At 54.2% G+C, this 19,606-nt stretch overlaps 1 protein-coding gene across 1 annotated transcript; it reads left to right on the forward strand.

Annotated features, from left to right (window-relative positions):
* The first annotated feature begins 3,084 nt into the window (after positions 1–3,084).
* CHGA (chromogranin A) lies at positions 3,085–17,629 on the forward strand. The gene is made up of 8 exons (XM_055555603.1): positions 3,085–3,349; positions 4,109–4,155; positions 6,680–6,773; positions 7,878–7,946; positions 10,356–10,454; positions 12,198–12,638; positions 13,343–13,827; positions 15,962–17,629. Exons 1-8 carry the CDS (start codon positions 3,304–3,306, stop codon positions 16,043–16,045), a joined length of 1,365 nt encoding a protein of 454 aa, XP_055411578.1. The 5' UTR covers positions 3,085–3,303; the 3' UTR covers positions 16,046–17,629.
* Positions 17,630–19,606: the final 1,977 nt, after the last annotated feature.

Below are 19,606 nucleotides of genomic sequence, written 5' to 3' on the forward strand. Positions count from 1 at the left end.
GGCAATGCACATCAAGTGTCCTAAAATGTCCATTGTCTTTGACCAAGAAGCTCACCCTCTGTTACATGAAATGATACAAAAGAACTGCAAATGCTGCAGAGGTTCCTGCACAAGGTTGCATGCCGCAAACCTCTGCACCACGTTCAGGATGACCTACATCCGAAGGGCCTGAGGTCCTTAGGCTTTCAGTGTGTTCAGCTGACGTTTTCCACTGGGAATCACCCTTCACCAATGGAGCAGCCTAAACAGAGACTATAGAACATACACTTTGCTTATTTTTGGCATTATTTTTAATGACTGAGTAACTTTCCATTATGTAAACATACCACATCTTCTTTATCCATTTGTCTATCAGTGGACATTTATTTCCATGTCTCGGCTATTTTAAATAGTGCTGCTATGAACACAGGGATGTATGTATCTTTTCAAATTATATAATTTTGCCTGGGTATATGCCTGGGAGTCGGGTTGCTGGATCATATGGCAACTCTATGTTAGTTTTTTGAAGAACTCTCCATAGTGGCTGCACCAATTTACATTCCCACCAGCAGTCACAGATCAAAAGTTTGTTAAAATTTACTTTCATTGGAGTATAGTTGCTTTACAATGTTGCATTAGTTTCTGCTGCACAACAAAGTGAATCAGTTGTACATATGCATATATCCCCTCTTTTTTTAGGTTTCCCTCCCATTTAGGTCACCACAGAGCACTGAGTAGGAGTCCCTGTGCTATACAGTTGGTTCTTATTAGTTATCTATTTTATACCCAGTAGTGTATAGAACCTGGAGAAGGGAATGGCAACCCACTCCAGTATTCTTGCCTGGAGAATTCCATAGACAGAGGAGCCTGGCAGGCTACAGTTCATGGGATCGCAAAGAGGTGGACACAACTGAGTGACTAACACTTACTTATTAGCGTAGAGAACATATACTTTAAAATGATCAATACTGCCTGGGTCATGGGAGCATGGGTGATGTTCTGTATTTCTGTGCATTTCCAAGTTTTTGAGACAGACTCCATGTTACTGTTCAGCTCTAGTTTCCAGGCCATTTGCCCTCTGTCTCCCTCCGATTCCTCTCTCTGGGCATTTGGACTTGGGTCCTTCTACCTGGAGCCCTCTGCCCCTGGAACACACAACCCCTCCCCCACCAACTTCAGGGCTTTGCTGAAATGTCACTTCTTTGGTGAGGCCTCCTTAGATCCACCTTATTTAAATTATAAGCCAACTCCTCCCTCAGCTCACAGTCCCCACTTCCCTGTTTCATTTTCGTCCACAACATTTGCTCCCCCTGACATACTTTGCATGCCTACAACAGCCGAGCACTGCTCAGTCGTGCCCGACTCTTTGCAACCCCATGGACTACAGCCCACCAGGCTCCTCAGTCCATGGGATTCTTCAGGCTAGAATACTGGAGTGGGTTGCCGTTTCCTCCTCCAGGGGATCTTCCGGACCCAGGGATTGAACCTGAGTCTCCTGTGTCTCCTGAAATGTAGGAAGATGCTTTATCGCTGAGCCACCGCGGAAGCCTCTACCTTTTCTTAGAACACGTGTTCTAGGCACGTGTGTGCTATTCTATGTGTGTGTGCTCAGTCTTTGCAACCCCACGGACTATAGCTCACCAGGCTCTAAGCGTGTAGTAGGTGACTAACAAGTAGTAGTTAAATGGATGACTAAATGCATGAACAGGGCCATTTCAGTTTCTTCTGGCTTCTGCCAGGTTCTCCTTTGGAGTGGGAGTGGGCACAGGCGTGGGGCAGGTGGTGGGAAGTAGCAGCAGCAGATGGGAGGGGGGGTGTTACAGGAAGAAGGAGGGGCTCTTAAATGATGTCACACCAAAGGCCAGATACCAGCTTCTCTATATTGAGGGGGAGCAGGTGGCAAAGGGCTCTCACTGTGGCCCTCAGGTTGAGAGCAATATTTGTGACCAGAACATATAAGGGCCCCAGGGCAGAGAGAAATAAACCAGGAAACCAGCCTTACACACAAAGCATCCAGGTTTTGAGAACACTCAAGAAAAGGTAGAGGCTTCCGCGGTAGCTCAGTGGTAAAGCATCTGCCTGCAATGCAGGAGATACAGGAGACTCGGGTTCAATCCCTGAGTCGGGAAGATCCCCTGGAGGAGGAAACGGCAACCCACTCCAGTATTCTTGCCTGAAGAATCCCATGGACAGAGGAACCTGGTAGGCTGTAGTCCATGGGGTTGCAGAGTCGGGCACGACTGAGCATGCACAGATACATACAAGAGAAGGTAAGAGCTGTTCTCAAACACACAAATGGGTAACCAGCCACAAGAAGGTGACCCTAAGAGGTTGCACTGGGTCTTCTGAGTAGAAGCTACAAGGGCTCCTATTTTGGTTTGGTGTCAAGAACTGTTCCCTTCTCCTCCCTTGCCATCCTCCATGAGTGCTGTCCACCAACAGCCAGAGTCCACGCTTCCCTTGTTCCTGCAATGAACTCTTAATCAGCGCCTTCAACAGTAATCAATTAAGTGGATTTACTCTATGTCAAGGGTCCTGCTCAGGACTTTGAAAGCAATGAAGACTAAACATTATTCAAATAAATAAATACATATACAACTAGGAACTGTGAAAGCACAAAACTGGGTTACCAGAGAGAGATCTAATTCAGACAAGGGGTCAGGGACCTCTAGGGGACCTCCTAGATTTTTGAGGGAGCCCAGAATGGTGAGCACGCCTCCAGCCAGTGAGATGGAGGAAGGGAGGCCCCCTCCAAAGGCCCTGAGAAGCAAGGAGTGACGTGTTAGAATTGGCGGGGACTCAGCGCACTTTGGAGGAACAGGAGGTCCAGAGACTGGAAGTGACTTGCCCATGGACATACAGCAGATCGGGGGAGCCGTCGAGAGTTGGACGATCAGCTGAGTCCTCTGTGCCACCTCCTGAAGTCACAGGTCCACCTGGCTGCCTCACCCAAGAACTGTGTGCTATGGGGGCCACCCGCAACAGGGACGGGGGGTTGGGTGGGGGAAGGCTTGGGGGGCGGGGCGAGCTGCTGCCAGACCCCTGGAGGGATGGGGAAAGGGGTAGGGGCGGATCTGATGACGTCATTTCCGGGGTCCGGGGTATATAAGCGGGGCGCGAGCATGCCCCACTGCTGCAGTGGCCGAGCCCAGTGCGGAGGGCGGATCGGCAGACAGACGCACACGGAGACCTTGCACCACCGAACCCCATCCCCGCGCTGGTGTCGCCGCAGCCTGCCCGGAGCGAGCAGTCCAGCCGCCCTTCGCCCGAGCGCGCGCCGTGGCCGGCCCCAGACCACCAGCTGCTCGGCGCCCCGGCTTCGCCATGCGCTCCGCCGCGGTCCTGGCGCTTCTGCTCTGCGCGGGGCAAGGTGAGTGAGCGCGGGCCCTTGGGGGAGAGGGTCCTGGACGCCCCTGACGGCCCTGAGGTCCAGGCACCGCGCCGCGCAGCGTGCCCCTCCATGCCTTCCCTCCGGCGCGGCGAGTTTTCAGCGCCACGGACAGCGCCCCGCCTCCCACCTGACCCCGCAGAGTGGCCTCGGCGCAGAACCCGCAGACCTGACTCTTTGACTCCGACTCTCGACCCCGCGGGACAGGGCTCCCTGTCGCCCCCACCCCACGTCTGGGCTGCTTCGGGGCCAGCGCCGGCTCTGCGCTGTGGCTGGCCAAGGTCATCTGGGGAGATGGGAGGACCGCTGTTGGCTCCCCTCTCTCTCCCTTCTTCCTCCTGCTCCCCACCGTCTGTCTGCCCTTGACTTCTACCTCTCCCAATCCTCCTCCTCCCTCTCTTCCGCTCACCTCTGGGGTCTCTCTGCCTCTCCCTCATCCTCCCCCGGCCTCAGTCCCAACCAGCCACTGGCCTGTTTTCACAGCTCTTCTGCCCCCACACCCCCTCCAGAGCATAGCTTTCACAAAAGGAAGGGTTAAGGCTCTCAGTGCAGCCTGTGGGAGCCACCCCCATGAGGGTAGCAGTTGGGAAGGGAAATAAAATCAGCTCCGCATCTCATTTGAGTAGGGGTGGTCTTAGGGAGGAGCGTTGGGGTGAACAGGCCCCTGATGAACCCAGTCTGGAAGGACTGGGTTCTCCCCTCAGAGCAGAAGAGTGACCCACGCTCTCTTTTTCTTCCTAGTCATTGCCCTGCCTGTGAACAGCCCCATGAATAAAGGGGACACTGAGGTAAGAAGGGGCGTGGGGATGCCCCGGGATGGGGGGGCAGAAGACCCCAGTGGACCCCTCACAGCCAGTTCTTGGGCAGCTGCAGGAGTCTGGCATCAAGCCAGGAGCCAGCACTGCGGCTGCTGAGCCTGGGGACAGCTTGCAAAAGAAGATATCAAAGTCTGCTAGATTTCCCTGCTTGCCTGCTGCGGGGCCGTCCCTGGGCTCCTCTGAGTTGAGTGTGCAACCCGGTGGGACCTGTGTGCTACCCACTGGGCCCAGGGGCCAGGCCCACTGTCTTGAGCACTCCAAATCTTGTAGGCCCACCACGGGCTGGTGGGGGTGACCTCTCTGAGGTTGTGGTTGTCCGCTGTCCTGCAAGAACAGTCTTCATCTGCCTGGCTCTGGCCTCCCCCTTTGCTCTGCCCCAAGGCTCTGCCAGCAATACACCCACCCCATCCCACAGTTGCTAAAGCCCTGGCTCTCTCAAAGGACCACAAGGAGAACATTCTTGATCATGGCTCCTGCACCCAGGCCAGTTGGGGCTTCTGGTGGAGGTCACCCAGGAAACGACTTGGAAGACACTGATGGGGGCTTCTGTGGCCAACAAGAGACCCTGTGTTGGGCATATACCCAAAATTGATTCAAGTCTGAGTTGGGGCTGTTTTTCTAGCTTCTGATGTTCACAGATATCTTCACTTGTGAATTAGAGAAATTCTACTCCCTGCCTTTTCAGGAACTATTTTCTTTAGAGAGGCTATAGTTGAAACCCAAAGCATCAAAGAGATTTGAACCTCAATGTGCTCATTTAAAATTTCCTATTCACTAGTTACAGACAGGCCTAAATTGAAAAAACCGCTGCCACTCACTGTAGCTGTGTCATCTTGGGAAAAATCCCTTGAATTCTCTGAGCTTTCCCTTTTCTCGCTATGATGATATTTCCTTTGAGGGAAGTTGTAAGGAATGAAAAGAAGAAAAGCCACTTAGTCGTGTCTGACTCTTTGCGACCCCATGGACTATATAGCCAATGGAATTCTCCAGGCCAGAATACTGGAGTGGGTAGCCTTTCCCTTCTCCAGGGGATCTTCCGAACCCAGGGATCGAACCCAGGTCTCCCTCATTGCAGGCAGATTCTTTACCAGCTGAGCCACCAGGGAAGCCCTGGTAAGGAATAGGACTCGTACAAATTGCTGACACATAGTTGGTCCTCAGTAAATAAGCATTTTTATTCCTAGCCTAGAGCTTCCTTTTCTGACCTCCCCATCATTCTTGGGACCCATACCCAATTCGTCTTTCCCAGCATCTGTCTTCATGGACTTGTGGTTATCTGATATTCCCAGTGCAGGGTTTGTGGTTGCAGGAAGGGTGCAGGCTATAAGCCGTTCCTTGCCAGATTCCTTATGAGAGACACTTTGGCCATCATATTGTTTTCAGCAGCCTGGGTCAGAGACACCAGAGCAGCTGGTGAAGACCTGCATGTTCTATCTAGGATGCCATGACTACTGTAGAGCCTGTCTGCCAGTTTGCTATCCTGGATCCTTGAACGGGTTGCCTTGGCATCCCATAGACACAGCCTTCCACCCCCTCACTCCTCACTGTGTTGCCTGATGCTTGTCTGACACTTCCTGCTCCTCTGCCCAGCTCTAGGCAGCTGAAGCAGGCTGGAAATTGCAAATCCATCCCTGACTGTGTGTGGCACTCCATGTGCTACAGAGTATTTTCCCATCTGTGCCCCATCACCCTGGGAGGGGAGTCGGAAGATCTTCTCGCTCACATTTTATAGAGGAGGAAATTGAGGCTCAGAGAGGTCAAGTCGCTGCCCAAGATCACACAGCGAGGATGTCACGCTACAGTTGACACCATCTTCAAATATCATCCATTTATCAGATGTCTGATTATCCACAGCACCTTGCTGGGCACTGGACAAGACTTTCAGAGAAATGGCTGCTGTTGGCCTGGGATGGGCACCCAAATGTAGTAGATGTATGCCCACATCCAGCCAGGGAATTCAGCCGGTGAATATGGAGCCAGGCTGTGAGGCTGTCACTCCCTGCCTGTGACAACCCCATAGATATTTAGAGACAGTCTTCCAAGTCTTGTTTCCAGTAGGAAAGAGCCGGGAAAGGTCTTTGTTCTCCTCTGGGTGGTCCAGAAAGGCTTCCTGGCGATAGCTGACCTTTGGGGCATCTGCAAGACTAAAGTACTTTTGCAGGACTACACCTCTAATGCCCAGGAGCAGCTTCCCCATCTGTAGAGAAACACTTGGGATGAGAGGGTGCAGGGTACCCACCCCCACCTTAGAGGGGCTTCTGATGGCCAGGTGGTTGGAGTGTCTGGCACTTGGTAAGCACTGTATGTGGATTTTTAGTATTACTGCTAATATTGTCCGGCTTGGGAAGCACAGCTGTGCCCCTGAGCTAGGCATCCATGGAGTCCTGAAAACAAAAGTGAGCATCATCATGTCCTCTTAGAAATTTGCCTTGGAACTTCCAGGGGCTGAGTGCCACACCCAAACCAGCCCCAACTGGCCCCATTCTGTTCCCAGGTGATGAAGTGTATCGTCGAGGTCATCTCTGACACACTCTCCAAGCCCAGCCCCATGCCAGTCAGCAAGGAGTGTTTTGAGACACTCCGAGGAGGTATGGGCCAGGCTCGGGATGAGGGGCTGCTGCCTGCTGGGCTGGGAGGCGAGGACATGGGTGTGTGGCTTTTGATGGAAATCAACAATTTAATTCAGTAGTCACTGACCAAGTGCCTACCTCAACCAGGCCTGTGCTGAGCTCTGAGTGGTACTGAGAGATGAAAAGCTAACAGCCCTGTGTGCCTGGAGCTTACAGTCGAGCAGAGGGGAGTGATATGAACACAGTTAACTAGAATTCAGGGCAGAATGAAACCAGGGCTGGGAACAGCAAGCCCCCAGAATGTGAGCTCCCTGTGGGTGAAGATTTTGTATGCTAAATCCCCAGTGTTGAGGACAACCGCTGGCACCTGGTAGGTGCCCTGTAGATGTGTGATGAATAAAGGAACATCAGGGGTGGGTGAGCATGAGATGGGCAAAGCTTTTGCAAGGAGGCAGTCAGTGTTGGCTGGATCCAACATTAGCATTGCTGCTAAGTCACGTCAGTCGTGTCCGACTCTGCGACCCAATAGACGGCAGCCCACCAGGCTCCCCTGTCCCTGGGATTCTCCAGGCAAGAACACTGGAGTGGGTTGCCATTTCCTTCTCCAACGCATGAAAGTGGAAAGTGAAAGGAAGTCACTTAGTCGTGTCTGACTCTTAGCGACCCCATGGACTGCAGCCTACCAGGCTTCTCCGTCCATGGGAATTTCCAGGCAAGAATACTGGAGTGGGTCACCAGTTAGGATTGGGATTTAAGAGAAAAGTGGGAAATCAATAGATAGAAAAATGAAAAAGAGGGTACTCCAGGTGAAGTAGACAGCTCAAGCAAAGGCATGGAGATGGGAAAACAGGTTGTATTTAGAGACACTCCTGTATCACTGCAGGAGATGCCATCTCTTGGCAGAAGTCTAGGTGCAGGGACAGTGGCTGACCTTCCTGATATGATAGCAAACTTGGAAAGGAAGTCATTTCAGAAGTGTTATCTCCAGACCCAATCTTGCTGCTACCATCAGGGTTTTGAGTTTCCAGAATAAGTTCCTTGTGCTCAGCTGAAAATATTGATGGCAATCTCTTTCTCCGCTGTCTTCTGGAAACCACCCGTAACGACTCCCCTTCATTGCAGATGAACGGATCCTCTCAATCCTGCGACATCAGAATTTGCTGAAAGAGCTCCAAGACCTCGCTCTCCAAGGTATTTTCCAACCATTGCACATGAATCTGGGTGAATTCCAGTAACTGAGAGTCAGAAAAATCATGGAGCAAGGTCTTGTTTCTGATCCTCACTTACCACCTTTTTGTTATAGGGTGGTAAGGTGGAGTCCTTTGTGCCACTTGGCCCTGTCTATCATTCATGCACTTAAAGAGATCAAGGCCCAGAGAGGTTGAGTAACCTGTCCAAGATCACACAATAAGTTAAGGACATCCCAAGACCAGAAGCAGCTCTTCTAAAACCCTGTGGTCTCTGGAGTTCAGCCTTGTTAGAGGGGGCACTTTCAAGACTAGGTTACAGAGAGGACTTCTTTTCTCTGTTTAATGGGAAAGAAATTGGTCTCCAGGAGAGAGGAGGGGCCCCTTTGCCCTTGTGAGCTTCCGCTCAAAGGGGAGATGGGAGAAGCAGGATATTGCTTGCCCCAAAACACAGCCCAGACTTCCAGTGTGCTTTCAGAGTGAGGTGTGTCTTTCTCCAAGAGGTTAACAAAAATCCACAGATGCTCTTGGGAATGGAGTGATTTTTGTGAGGTAGTGAGCTCCTTGTCACTGAGGATATTCAAGCAGAGCCCAGATAGGATACTGGGAATGGAGGGTTAGGCTGATGTCATCCCACGGAGTTAGCTACTCTGCCCAGTCCCAGGCTCCTTTCTGGGTTCCTGTGAGGCACAGAAGGCCTCCCTGGAAAATTGGAAGAAATGGGTCCTGGCCCTGCACCTCCCTGTGGGAAGGGGCTGTTTACTTGGGGGTGGGGGCATGGGCATCCTTGGGCCCTCGAGCAGGAGTCTCGTATCTCCCTGCAAAGGAAGTAAAGGCTCATCTTCAGGGCTTGGCTTGGGTGGGGTGGGCTGGGGCACAAAGGCTGCCCAGGCTCAGAGAAGGCCCCTACTCTGAGGCCTCTGGGGCAGACTGGGCCACATGTTCTAATGGAGAGCGATTTGGGGGAAGAAGCAAGTGAAAATAATCACAGCTGGAAGGCTCCCTGAGGCCCTCCCCAAGTTAGCACACCGTTGTTCCTCTCGCTCACTTGTCCTGGAAGACAGACAGCCACTGCACATGGTTGCTAGGATACAATATGGTAATTTTTAAATTAATTATTGAGTGACTAACATTATATTTAAATAATTAAATGTAATGTCAGTGAAGACTATGATAGGAAGATGTGTCCCAAAACATCTGTTTACATACATACACACACACACGTGTGTGTATTCAATATAAACGGTGTCCAATATACAGGTACATTATTGTTCTCTGTTAAGAGGATGAGATAGATCTACATGTCTGTCTATCCATCCATCCATTTACCTATCCACCCACTCCCTCTTCTGTATTCTCATAATGCCTTCTGCACACCTCTATCCTAGCATTTACGATGCAGCCACCCGGTTTTATAGATGAGCACCCAAGTCTTGGATTGCCCAGGTCACCCAAGGTCACAGAGCATAGGATTAACCAGGAGGTGTGAAGCTTGGTCAGCCAGGGGCCAGATCTGGGCATAATCCCTGGTCCACAGCCACCATGTCAGGCACCTCTGGCCACCCCAGAAATTCCCATCATAGGAAAACCAGCATTGGCTGCAGAGTTGGCTTGGCCAGGGCCACCGTCAGGAACCAGGGGTGGGTAGACACAGTGAGAGGAAGCAGCGCAGCCTGGGTTGATGCAGACAGGTGTTCTGCCTGGGCTTATGGGGGTCCATGGGGACAGGTGTTGCCTGAATCAAGAGCCCCCACTAGGGGACAAGCAGTCACTGTTACCTCCTGCTACAGGGTCCCTTAGCCCAGAGGTCCCTAATCTTTGGGCCGCACAGCAGAAAGTGAGCAGCGGGCAAGCAAGTGAAGCTTCATCTGTATTTACAGCTGCTCCCCATCTCTCACGTTACCATCCGAGCTCTGCTTCCTGTCAGATCAGCAGCAGCCTTAAATTCTCTTTAAAGCTTGAACCCTACTGAGCTTGAATCATCCCCAAACCATCCTCTCATTGACCCGATCTATGGAAACGTCTTCCACGAAATCAACCTTGGTGCCTAAAAGGTTGGGGACCACTGACCTAACTACCAGCCAGGTCCTAAGGGTTCCCCACTCCCTGCTCCTGGAGCCCTCGACTCTGAGTCTTTAGTACTCCATGAGGCAGTAGGCAGGGCGTGTTCTTATTTCACAGGTGAGAAGTGGAGTCTGGAGAGGTGATGAGGTCGAGTGATGGGCCCTAGCTGGGAGGGGGCAGCCAGCCCTCCCCACCACCCCCACCAGCTCCTGCCCCCTCATTCTCTCACTGGGCAGGCCCGGAACAGGATGTGCCCAGTTTTACGGATGAGGAAACAGAGGCCTGCATTCTCACAGCCAAACATGCGGGGCTCAGACCAGATGGGATGCTTTTCTTGTTTCTTATCCAGGAGCCAAGGAGCGGACACATCAGCAGAAGAAGCACAGCAGTTACGAGGATGAACTCTCAGAGGTGCTTGAGAAGCCGAACGACCAGGCCGAGCCGAAAGGTCAGTGCCGACCCGTCTGGCCAGAGACCAGGGGTGGATAATGAAGAGAACAGTAGTTACAATAGACTGAGGCTCCTGCGGAGTCAGAAGCCTCTCCTTTGGGTCCTGTAAGGGAGCTCTTACTTCCTTCTCTTTCCAAATGGGGAAACTGAGACCCAGGGAGGTTGAAGCACCTTTCCAAGGCATAACTGGAGACAGTACGTCTCACTCTGCAGCCCTTGATGGGTCCCATCTGCCCATCCCAGGCACTGGCACTCTCGGGCAGGAGGCCTGGCAGGTGGGCAGCTTCAACTCTTTCCAGTGGCCACCGAGGCCAGGCCCCCGCCCCCAATGCCTGTCCTCCTGGGAATTTAGTGGTGCCCTGGCATAGCCTAGGGGCAGCAAGATCCCAGAGGAGTAGGTTTGAAATACTAAACGAATCTGAATCATCTTTCTTTTTTTTTTTTAATTTTTTATTTTTGACCACTTTGGGTCTTTGTTGCTGCATGTGGGCTTTCTCCGGTTGGGTGAGTGGAGGCTGCTCTCAGGCTGCGGTGTGCGGTAGTTTTAGTGCGTGGACTTGGTTGCATCACAGCATCTGGGATCTTCTTGGACCAGGGATTGAACCCGTGTTCCCTACAGTGGCAGGCAGTTTCTTAACCACTGGACCACCAGGAAAGTCCTGGATCATCCTTCTTGAAAACAGAGAGCTCTTAGGGGTTACAGAGATCATGGCTTAGGTCAGAGGGATGCTCTGTTAAACTCACCTTTCTGGCTAGAAACAGTCACACGCTTGTCCCCGCAGCCCTGTTCTTTGCACGTGGAAGGTGAGTGAACAGGGCCAGTTCCTAGAAGCAGGGACCTCGGTGGTCGTCCTTTGGGGCTGAGAGGGGAAGCCTGCCAATGTGCCCTCATGTGGGCCAGGGCTCTTACCCTGGTGGCTGCTTGAGGCACGGCAGGGACTCACACATTTTGGTTCCATGGAAACGAGTGTCTGGTTGACTCTGGTTGTCTGCCTTGGGCTGTAGGAGGGAGAATAGTGTAGCGTTCACTGGGGAGACAGCCACATGTCAGTGCAAAGGGCACCCTGTACTTGGCATTCGGAGGTTTGGGTTTAAGGCTCAGTTCTGCCATCTGTGAGCACAGACAGGTCACCTTACCTTTCTAAGGATTGGTTTGAGTTTCTGTAAAGTGGGCATGGGAGCACTTCCACCTGGAGTCCTGGTCAAATGGTGGAATGTACTTGGTAGTGACTTGTTTGACAGTAATGATTTCTAGCAATGGGAGGGATTTTTACTAGATGAAAAGCTGTCTTCAAAGCAGGTACAAGTAAATACCTTTAATGAAAGCTGACAAATCCTGAGGAATTGAATACTTTCATAGGATGCTCAAGATAGAATGCTTGCAGAAGGAAGGAAGTCACAGTAATGGTGCCCATTACACAGAGAGGTTAAGGAACTTGCCCAAGATCAGACAGCAGTTCAACTGCTGTCTTAATTTTAAATTCAGGGCTCTATCTTCTGGGGTCATTTTCAAGGGGTCATCACATCCTCCTTCGAGAGGCAGAATTACAAAGAAAGAAACACAATCCCGTTGTGCTGAGGTCAAACCCAGACGTGGAGAGGGCAGCCCTAATTCTCTCCTGTGTGTCTTGGGTTGGGCTTGCTGGAAGCCTAGAGATACAGTGACTAAGATCTGAAATTGGGCCCGGGGGGAGATCTGATCTGGTCCTCAGGGCCTGACTTTGCTCTGTTGTTTCTGTAGAGGTGACAGAAGAGGTGTCCTCCAAGGATGCTGCAGAAAAAAGAGATGATTCTAAAGAGGTGGAGAAGAGTGATGAAGACTCGGACGGAGACAGGCCTCAGGCCTCCCCAGAGCTTGGGCCGGGGTCCAAGGTTGAGGAGGACAACCAGGCCCCTGGGGAGGAGGAGGAGGCCCCCTCCAATGCCCACCCCCTAGCCAGCCTCCCCAGCCCGAAACACCCAGGCCCACAAGCCAAAGAGGACAGCGAGTTAACCTCCCAGGGTCCAGCCGGCAGGGAGAAGGGCCTGAGTACAGAGCAAGGGAGGCAGACAGAGAGAGAAGAGGAGGAGGAGAAGTGGGAGGAGGCCGAGGCTAGAGAGAAGGCCGTCCCGGAGGAAGAAAGCCCGCCCACCGCAGCGTTTAAACCCCCACCGAGCCTCGGCAACAAGGAGACGCAGAGGGGTGAGACTGTGTATGATGTCTGAGACTTCAGCAGATGTGTTGGGGAGAGGGGGATGGGTGGGAGGGGGTCCCCTGATCCATAATCTCATTCCACCTTCTCAACAACCCTGAAAGGTAGGTATTATTCCCATCTGCCAGATGGGAAACCAAGGCTCAGAGTGGTTAAGTAATTTGCCCATGGTCACACAGCTGATTTGTAGTACACGCGGAGATTCCATCCCAGGTTTGTCTGGTTCCAAAACCCTGCACCTCCCACTAGTCCACATAGCCCCTCTCCACCCCCAGGAGGGGAGAGGGGCTTTGCAGGGTGAGTGGGTGGGATTTGGGAACCGAGCGGCAGCATGATGGGAGGGAACAGGCTGGTCTGGGGACACTGCTAGCTTCAACCAGGGCTTAGGAAAAGGTCCTGGCTCCTCTTGAGGGCCTGATCAGGGTCTTTCCTTCCTCCCCAGCCGGGCGATCCCTGGGTTGGGTCTTCTGGGATGAGAGGACTAAGGAAGAGGTGACTTGGAGCTTTAGAGGGTCTTGTAAAGCAGGGTGTCAAGGTGGCCTTTCCCTCCAAGGGGAGTCTGTTGTGAGAGGCTGAGCTGGATCTGGCATACAGGGTCTGTGGTCGCAACAGTGGCCACAGAGAGACCTAAGGGAGGGGCAGGGACCCAGAAAGGTGGCAGCCGCTCCTTTATTCTCCCGCTCTTATCTACCAGCTGCTCCAGGTTGGCCCGAGGCTCTGGCCGTGGATGGAGCCGGGAAGATGGGGGCTGAGGAGGCCAAGCCCCCCGAGGGGAAGGGGGAGTGGGCACACTCCCGGCAGGAAGAAGAGGAGATGACAAGGGCCCCTCAAGTCCTCTTCCATGGCGGGAAGAGCGGGGAGCCCGAGCAGGAGGAGCAGCTCTCCAAGGAGTGGGAGGATGCCAAGCGATGGAGCAAGATGGACCAGCTGGCCAAGGAGCTGACGGCCGAGAAGCGGCTGGAGGGGGGGGAGGAGGAGGAAGAGGAGGACCCTGACCGCTCCATGAGGCTCTCCTTCCGGGCCCAGGGCTACGGCTTCAGGGGTCCCGGGCTGCAGCTGCGGCGAGGCTGGAGGCCGAACTCCCGGGAGGACAGCGTGGAGGCCGGCCTGCCCCTCCAGGTGCGCGGCTACCCGGAAGAGAAGAAGGAGGAGGAGGGCAGCGCCAACCGCAGACCAGAGGTTGGTACGGGGTGGGAGCTTGCCCTGGGCCCAGCTGGGGGGCAGCTGCACCCAGACACACTGCCCCGCATCACCAAGGGGACACTGTCCCCTTGGAGTCGGGACTGGAGAGGCACCTGGACAGGGGGTGCTCAGGAGACTGGGAAGGCCCAGGAGAAAGGGCGTGTCGGGGGGAGCGGGCACCCAGGAAAGCTGGTGGACAGGCAAACAGGAGACAGAAACATTCAGATCAGCACACAGAAGCTGAAGAGCTGGCGAGTAAAGTGGATCCCAGAGGCACTGGGAGGGACCTTTGTCCGAAAGGCAGTAGGGAGCCTCTGCAGGTTTGGAAGCAGAAGAATGAATGGATGGCGCTTGGAATTTTGAATAGAGAAGAGTTTGGAAACTAAAGGACCTGGCGGGGGCTGGCCTGGGAGGGCCACTTGCTGCCTGGGGGAATCCAGGCTTGGGGTACCACTGGCCTTGCGAGCTAGGAGGGCAGGACAGGAGGGGACACTAAGGGACAGGTGGTGTCTGGGGAGGCCCTACCATTGGCCCAGCCGTGTCCTCTCCTGACCTCCAGGCAGTCCAACCGCACCCTCCTCCCAGGTTCAGGCCCTGCCTCCCGCCCCGATGGCAAAGTGGGGAGGGTCTGGTGGTGACGGGTTGGGGAGGCATGGGCGTGTGCCAGAAGACCCGGGGTCTACCTCCTCCTAGCTGGGTGACCTTGGGCAGGTCACTCCCCTTCTCTGAGCCTCATCGGTTCCCTCATTTGTGAAATGGGGGTAAGAAGTCCTCTCTGCCCACCTCATTATCATGATCAGAATGCACACGAGCTTTGAAACCCTAGCCATGCCCAGGCTACTTGGGAAACTCAGAGGGGTGTGAAGACATGATACCATGGGAGGGGATGGGATGGGACTTTGGGGCAGGCTGGCAACACCACCTTGGAGCTGGGGGAGGCCTTTGGGGGGTCCATGGTTCAGGCTTTAGTTCTCCAGGGGGCATCAGGGCCTTATGGGGGCTGGGACGTGTCCGAAGCTGTGGCCCCAGTGCTCTTCTCTGCCCACCCAGAAGACAATACGGCCCTTTCCTCGGGTCCCCAACCCATTCTCTGGGCCTGGAACTGGGTCTCAGCAGTCTGAGAGGGAGAAGACTCCTCCTTGGCAGCTGGCGCTGAGAGTTCATCTGCCTGTGTCCCCAGGGGCTGAGGGGACAGGGCTTCAGGAAGCAGCTGCTTGCCTCTCACCCCTCCCCAAGGCTGGCACCTTTCATCACTGCCTTCCCCACCCACAGAAGCTGGGGAGAGCCAGGGGCCCTGAGGGACTGACTGGCTTCCCTTCTCCATGGGCAGAGGGGACCTTGGACTACAGGCAGGAGAAATGGGGACCCGAGTTCTGAGGACTGGACAGGGCAAGGCCCAGAGGTTTTAGAAAAAATGACCCCAGAATCACAGAACTCCTGCCTGGGGTGTTACTCTAAGATGGGAGCCACTAGGGTCCCCATTTCATTGGCACCCATTGTCCGTCTCTTCTCACTGGGCCCCAGGCAGGGACTCCTGGAAAATCACCCCTCTCGGTCAAAGCTGGGGTACGGCTGACTCCTGCTGTGAATCTGAGGGCATGCTCTTGTGGGCGTCAGTCCCAGAGGGTCCCCGGCTGCCCTGGACCACCCTGGCAGCCAGAGCTTGGGGACCCAGTGACGGGGACAGAGGATGGAGGCCCCGTCCAGACAGTGCTCATGTCCTCAAGCCTGTGTCCTGGTCCCCTGCCCCTCGGGTAGGGAGGCCTGCAGCAGACAGGACACCCAGGCACGGCCTTACCCAGGAAGCCACAGCCTTAGCCTGGGGCTGGGGGACTCGAAGCAGCTCTGAAAGGCACCAGAGGCTTGGTTTCCCACATGTCTGCCCAGAGCCGTTGAGGAGGAGGTGGGCCTGAATGAGTCCACTGGGGAAGGTATGGGGTCAGGGCACACACTCCTGCATGCCGGCTTCTCCGAGCAGTGCAGCAGGGCGGCTTCACTGTCCCCATGAAATAGATGAGGCTCAGTGAGGCAAAGCCACCCATCCAAGGTCACACAGCTAAGCTGGGAGCCACCAGGCTGACTGTGCGCTCCACGCTCCAGCACCCGGCTGACTCGGGGGATTCTCTCCTAGGACCAGGAGCTGGAGAGCTTGTCAGCCATCGAGGCGGAGCTGGAGAAGGTGGCCCACCAGCTGCAGGAGCTGCGGCGGGGCTGAGGCGCCGACTGGCCCCACCAGCCAGGGCCCCGAGACACCCCGTGGTCCCGGCTCTGTTGTCCCCCCTGCAGGTCCTGGCCAGATGGCCCCGGGCACTGCTTCCGGGAGGGAGGCCGTCCCCAGCCTACCCAAGCCCAGCCCACCCCATTGCCCCCACGCTCTTTTCCTCCTGCTCCTGACCCCTGCCCCAGTGCGCCCCCCTGCAGGGCAGACCCCTTGCCTTTCAACGATTATCCTGTCTCTGAACACAGGCAGCCTTCTCAAAGTTTCCCTTCCACCATTAGAGCCACTGGGCCTAACTGCAATAAGTACTGACCTTTAGGTGAAAGCTGAGGACTCCTGACTATATTGTGTATGAAGTTTATCTAAGGAAAATAAATCTGCTCTGGGCTCTTTCCTGTTTCTCTGAACTTCCCCCATCTTGACTCTGAGTAGGGTGGGATGGATGTATTCAGGCAGAAGGACAAGGGGAGGTTCAATGCCCCTGGGGTGACTCTGGGCCACTTTCCAGCCCAGGGATTGGGGAGCAAGTGACACTGCTCAGGACATTGCTTTCCTCTTCTGTGAAGTAGGGGTGCTGACACATGCCCCAGAGTGCATGTGGGATTAAAGAGCACTCCCCCCATCTCCCAGCCACACGTGAGCCAGGCCAGGCAGGGACGGGGCTGGTTTGGGAAACAGCCTCTGCTGACAGCCCCAGGATAGTACCTGCCACCAAGGCCACAGGCCCAGCCAGCTCTGGACTTCCTGACTCAGGCCTCTGAGCTGCAGCGCTGCACACACACACCCCCACCCCCTCCCCGGCACAAATCTCTCATCTCCTCTGACTTGAAACATGCACAGGGCTCTGGGGCATTTGAAGTTCTTGAACTTAACATTTCACTATAGCATGGTAGTCTGGGTCTCAGCTTTGAGAACAAGGAAACTGAGACTCAGAGGGTGAGTTGACCCATCAAAGTCTCGGCAAGAGTGATGCCCCAAACATGTAAACACGGGGCTGTAGAATTATGAATCAGGACAGACAGGCTATTCTGCTGGACCAGAGTGGACCAGCTGAATATCAGGGCCAATCATTCAGTCATTCATCAAACACTTGTGAGCCACTGCCTTGAGCGTGGCAGGCCTGGGCACACAGAAATGACCTGGACAAGCCCTGACTTCAAGAAATCTACTGCCTGTAGAACGTGGGTTTTGACATCAGACTGCAGTTGGAATCCCCAGCCTAGCTAGAGAGCTTGGATGAGCATTTCTGGTGCTCTTGCAGCCTCAATTTCCTCATCTATAAAATGGGGATAGTACTTTTTTAGCTTCTCACCAGATGATGGTGAGGATTCGAGGGGTCTAGACAGCCTGGACCAGAAAACCATTGCAGTGATGAACAAGTCTTTTGAGGGGACGTTGGCAAGTCTGGACCTCTCCTAACCTGGCAAGCGGGCCCACTGCTGTTGACAGCCGTCCGTGAAGCACAGAGGGACTCTCCAACGAGCTGGTGCCGTGAGATGTTTATTCACATTTCAGTGAGACAGGTTCATAACCCCCCCCCCACAACCCTGACAGTTATCGAAATAAACACGACACGAACTGTATTCCACTAGTCAACTGTCAGAACATCCACCTTCAGGAACAGTTAACAAATAAAGAGAACACGGGACACCTCGTCCCTGAAATACCCCTTCTCGGAGATGGGCCGCCTGTGGTGCCATCACATGGGGCAAACGCAGCCGAATCAAACGAGCCAGTGGCTCTTGGTTTTTACAGAAGCGATGATTTTATAGACAGTATGTATAGATTCATATAAACATTATATACATGCATATGTACACACATGAAGTACAAGCCAGCTTGGGGTTCTGACAAGCATGGCTCGTGAACGAGATCGAAACAAGTAGCATTTGTCACAAAGCACAGGTGTTGGCACTGAAACTGCAGCTGCCCGTGTCCTGGGAGAAGCTTTCCCAAAGAGAAAGCCTGCTGCAGAGAACTGGGGTCCACGCCGCAAGCCGAGGTGGGGTCGGCTGTGGGAAGGAGACAGTCCCTTCCAAGTCACCAGACTGTGGACACCTGGATGTAGAGCGAAAATGTGACCATTTCCGGAAAAGGCCCCAGGTGGCCTGGATGGGACCTGGTGGTGGGAACCAGAAGCAAGAGGGCCTGGTGCTTCCACGCCAACAGGCAGCTCTCCAGTCAACCGCGTGTCGGGGGAGGGCCATTTCGAGGCAGGGGCACTGAGCCTGTGTCGCGGAAGGTATGACTGACGGGAGAACCACCTGTCTGGAGGCCTCTGTTGCAGCATCTCAGACTCAGGCTCTGGCCTGGGTTGGACTATGCCTGCAGCACAGGGCGTGGCCAGGCTCCCCGGGGGCGTGGCCAGGCTCCCCGAGGGCGTGGCCAAGCTCCCTGAGGGCGTGGCCAGGCTCCCCGAGGGCGTGGCCAGGCTCCCCGAGGGCGTGGCCAGGCTCCCCCGAGGGTGTGGCCAGGCTCCCTGAGGAGGCAGAAGCCCAGAACCTTCAAGACTGGATGTACTCCTCTGTCTCGTGGTAAACCTTACGTGCAGGGGGTGTGCTCCTTAAGGACACTCTGCTCAGGGTCTCTGGAGCATGGGGGCCCTGAGCCGTGGCCCAGGAAGGGAGAGGAGCTATCGGGGGTCCCAATGGGTGAAGGGTCAGTTTCTAGGGGAAGAAGAGAGGGCAGATGCAAACCCCAGGGACATCAGACGAGCCATTCAGTGGGTTCTCTGTGGACAATGTGATTCCCTGAGCCAAGGCCCAGTGCCCACCCAACAAGGACAATGCATACAGTCTCCCTTGGTCTCAGAGGGGCCGCCTGGCAGACAACAGCTGCTCTTCCCAGCTGGCTTGAAAACTACAGCTTCCTGCCAGGATCCTTCAATCTGCCATAAACCGTATTTGGCAGTCCTCTGGATAGAGAAGAATCCTTTCTCAAGGTTGTTTTCTCCCTCACTGATGGGATTAACTTAAACAATGCCCCCACATAACTCCTCGGGAGACAAACCTAGACAGCATATTAAAAAGCAGAGACATTACTTTGCCAACAGAGGTCTGTATAGTCAAAACTATGGTTTTTCCAGTAGTTATGTATGGATGTGAGAGTTGGACCATAAAGAAGGCTGACGCTGAAGGACTGATGCTTTTGAACTGTGGTGTTGGAGAAGACTCTTGAGAGTCCCATGGACTGCAAGATAAAACCAGTCAATCCTAAAGGAGATCAGTCCTGAATATTCATTGGAAGGACTGACGCTGAAGCTAAAGCTCCAATACCTTGGCCACCTGATGCGAAGAACTAACTCCTTGGAAAAGACCCTGGTGCTGGGAAAGATTGAAAGCCGGAGGAGAAAGGGATGACAGAGGATGAGATGGTTGGATGGCATCACTGATTCGATGGACAGGAGAGTTTGAGCAAGCTCCGGGAGATGGTGAAGAACAGGGAACCCTGGCGTGCTGCAGTCCATGGGATCGCAAAGAGTTGGACACGACTGAGCGACTGAACAACAAACTCCTCGGGAACTCCCGCTGTGTTAGCCTCCTGCAGGTGATGCTGGGG

Source organism: Bubalus kerabau, chromosome 19, assembly GCF_029407905.1.
Source record: "Bubalus kerabau isolate K-KA32 ecotype Philippines breed swamp buffalo chromosome 19, PCC_UOA_SB_1v2, whole genome shotgun sequence".
Taxonomy (NCBI): domain Eukaryota; kingdom Metazoa; phylum Chordata; class Mammalia; order Artiodactyla; family Bovidae; genus Bubalus; species Bubalus kerabau.

Excerpts from the sequence above, each read along its gene's own strand:
- CHGA (XM_055555603.1), top strand. The coding sequence starts at position 3,304 with ATGCGCTCCGCCGCGGTCCTGGCGCTTCTGCTCTGCGCGGGGCAAG. Across the intron at positions 3,350-4,108 it reads TCTGCTCTGCGCGGGGCAAG|TCATTGCCCTGCCTGTGAAC; the intron begins GTGAGTGAGCGC and ends TTTTCTTCCTAG. Across the intron at positions 10,455-12,197 it reads CGACCAGGCCGAGCCGAAAG|AGGTGACAGAAGAGGTGTCC; the intron begins GTCAGTGCCGAC and ends TTGTTTCTGTAG.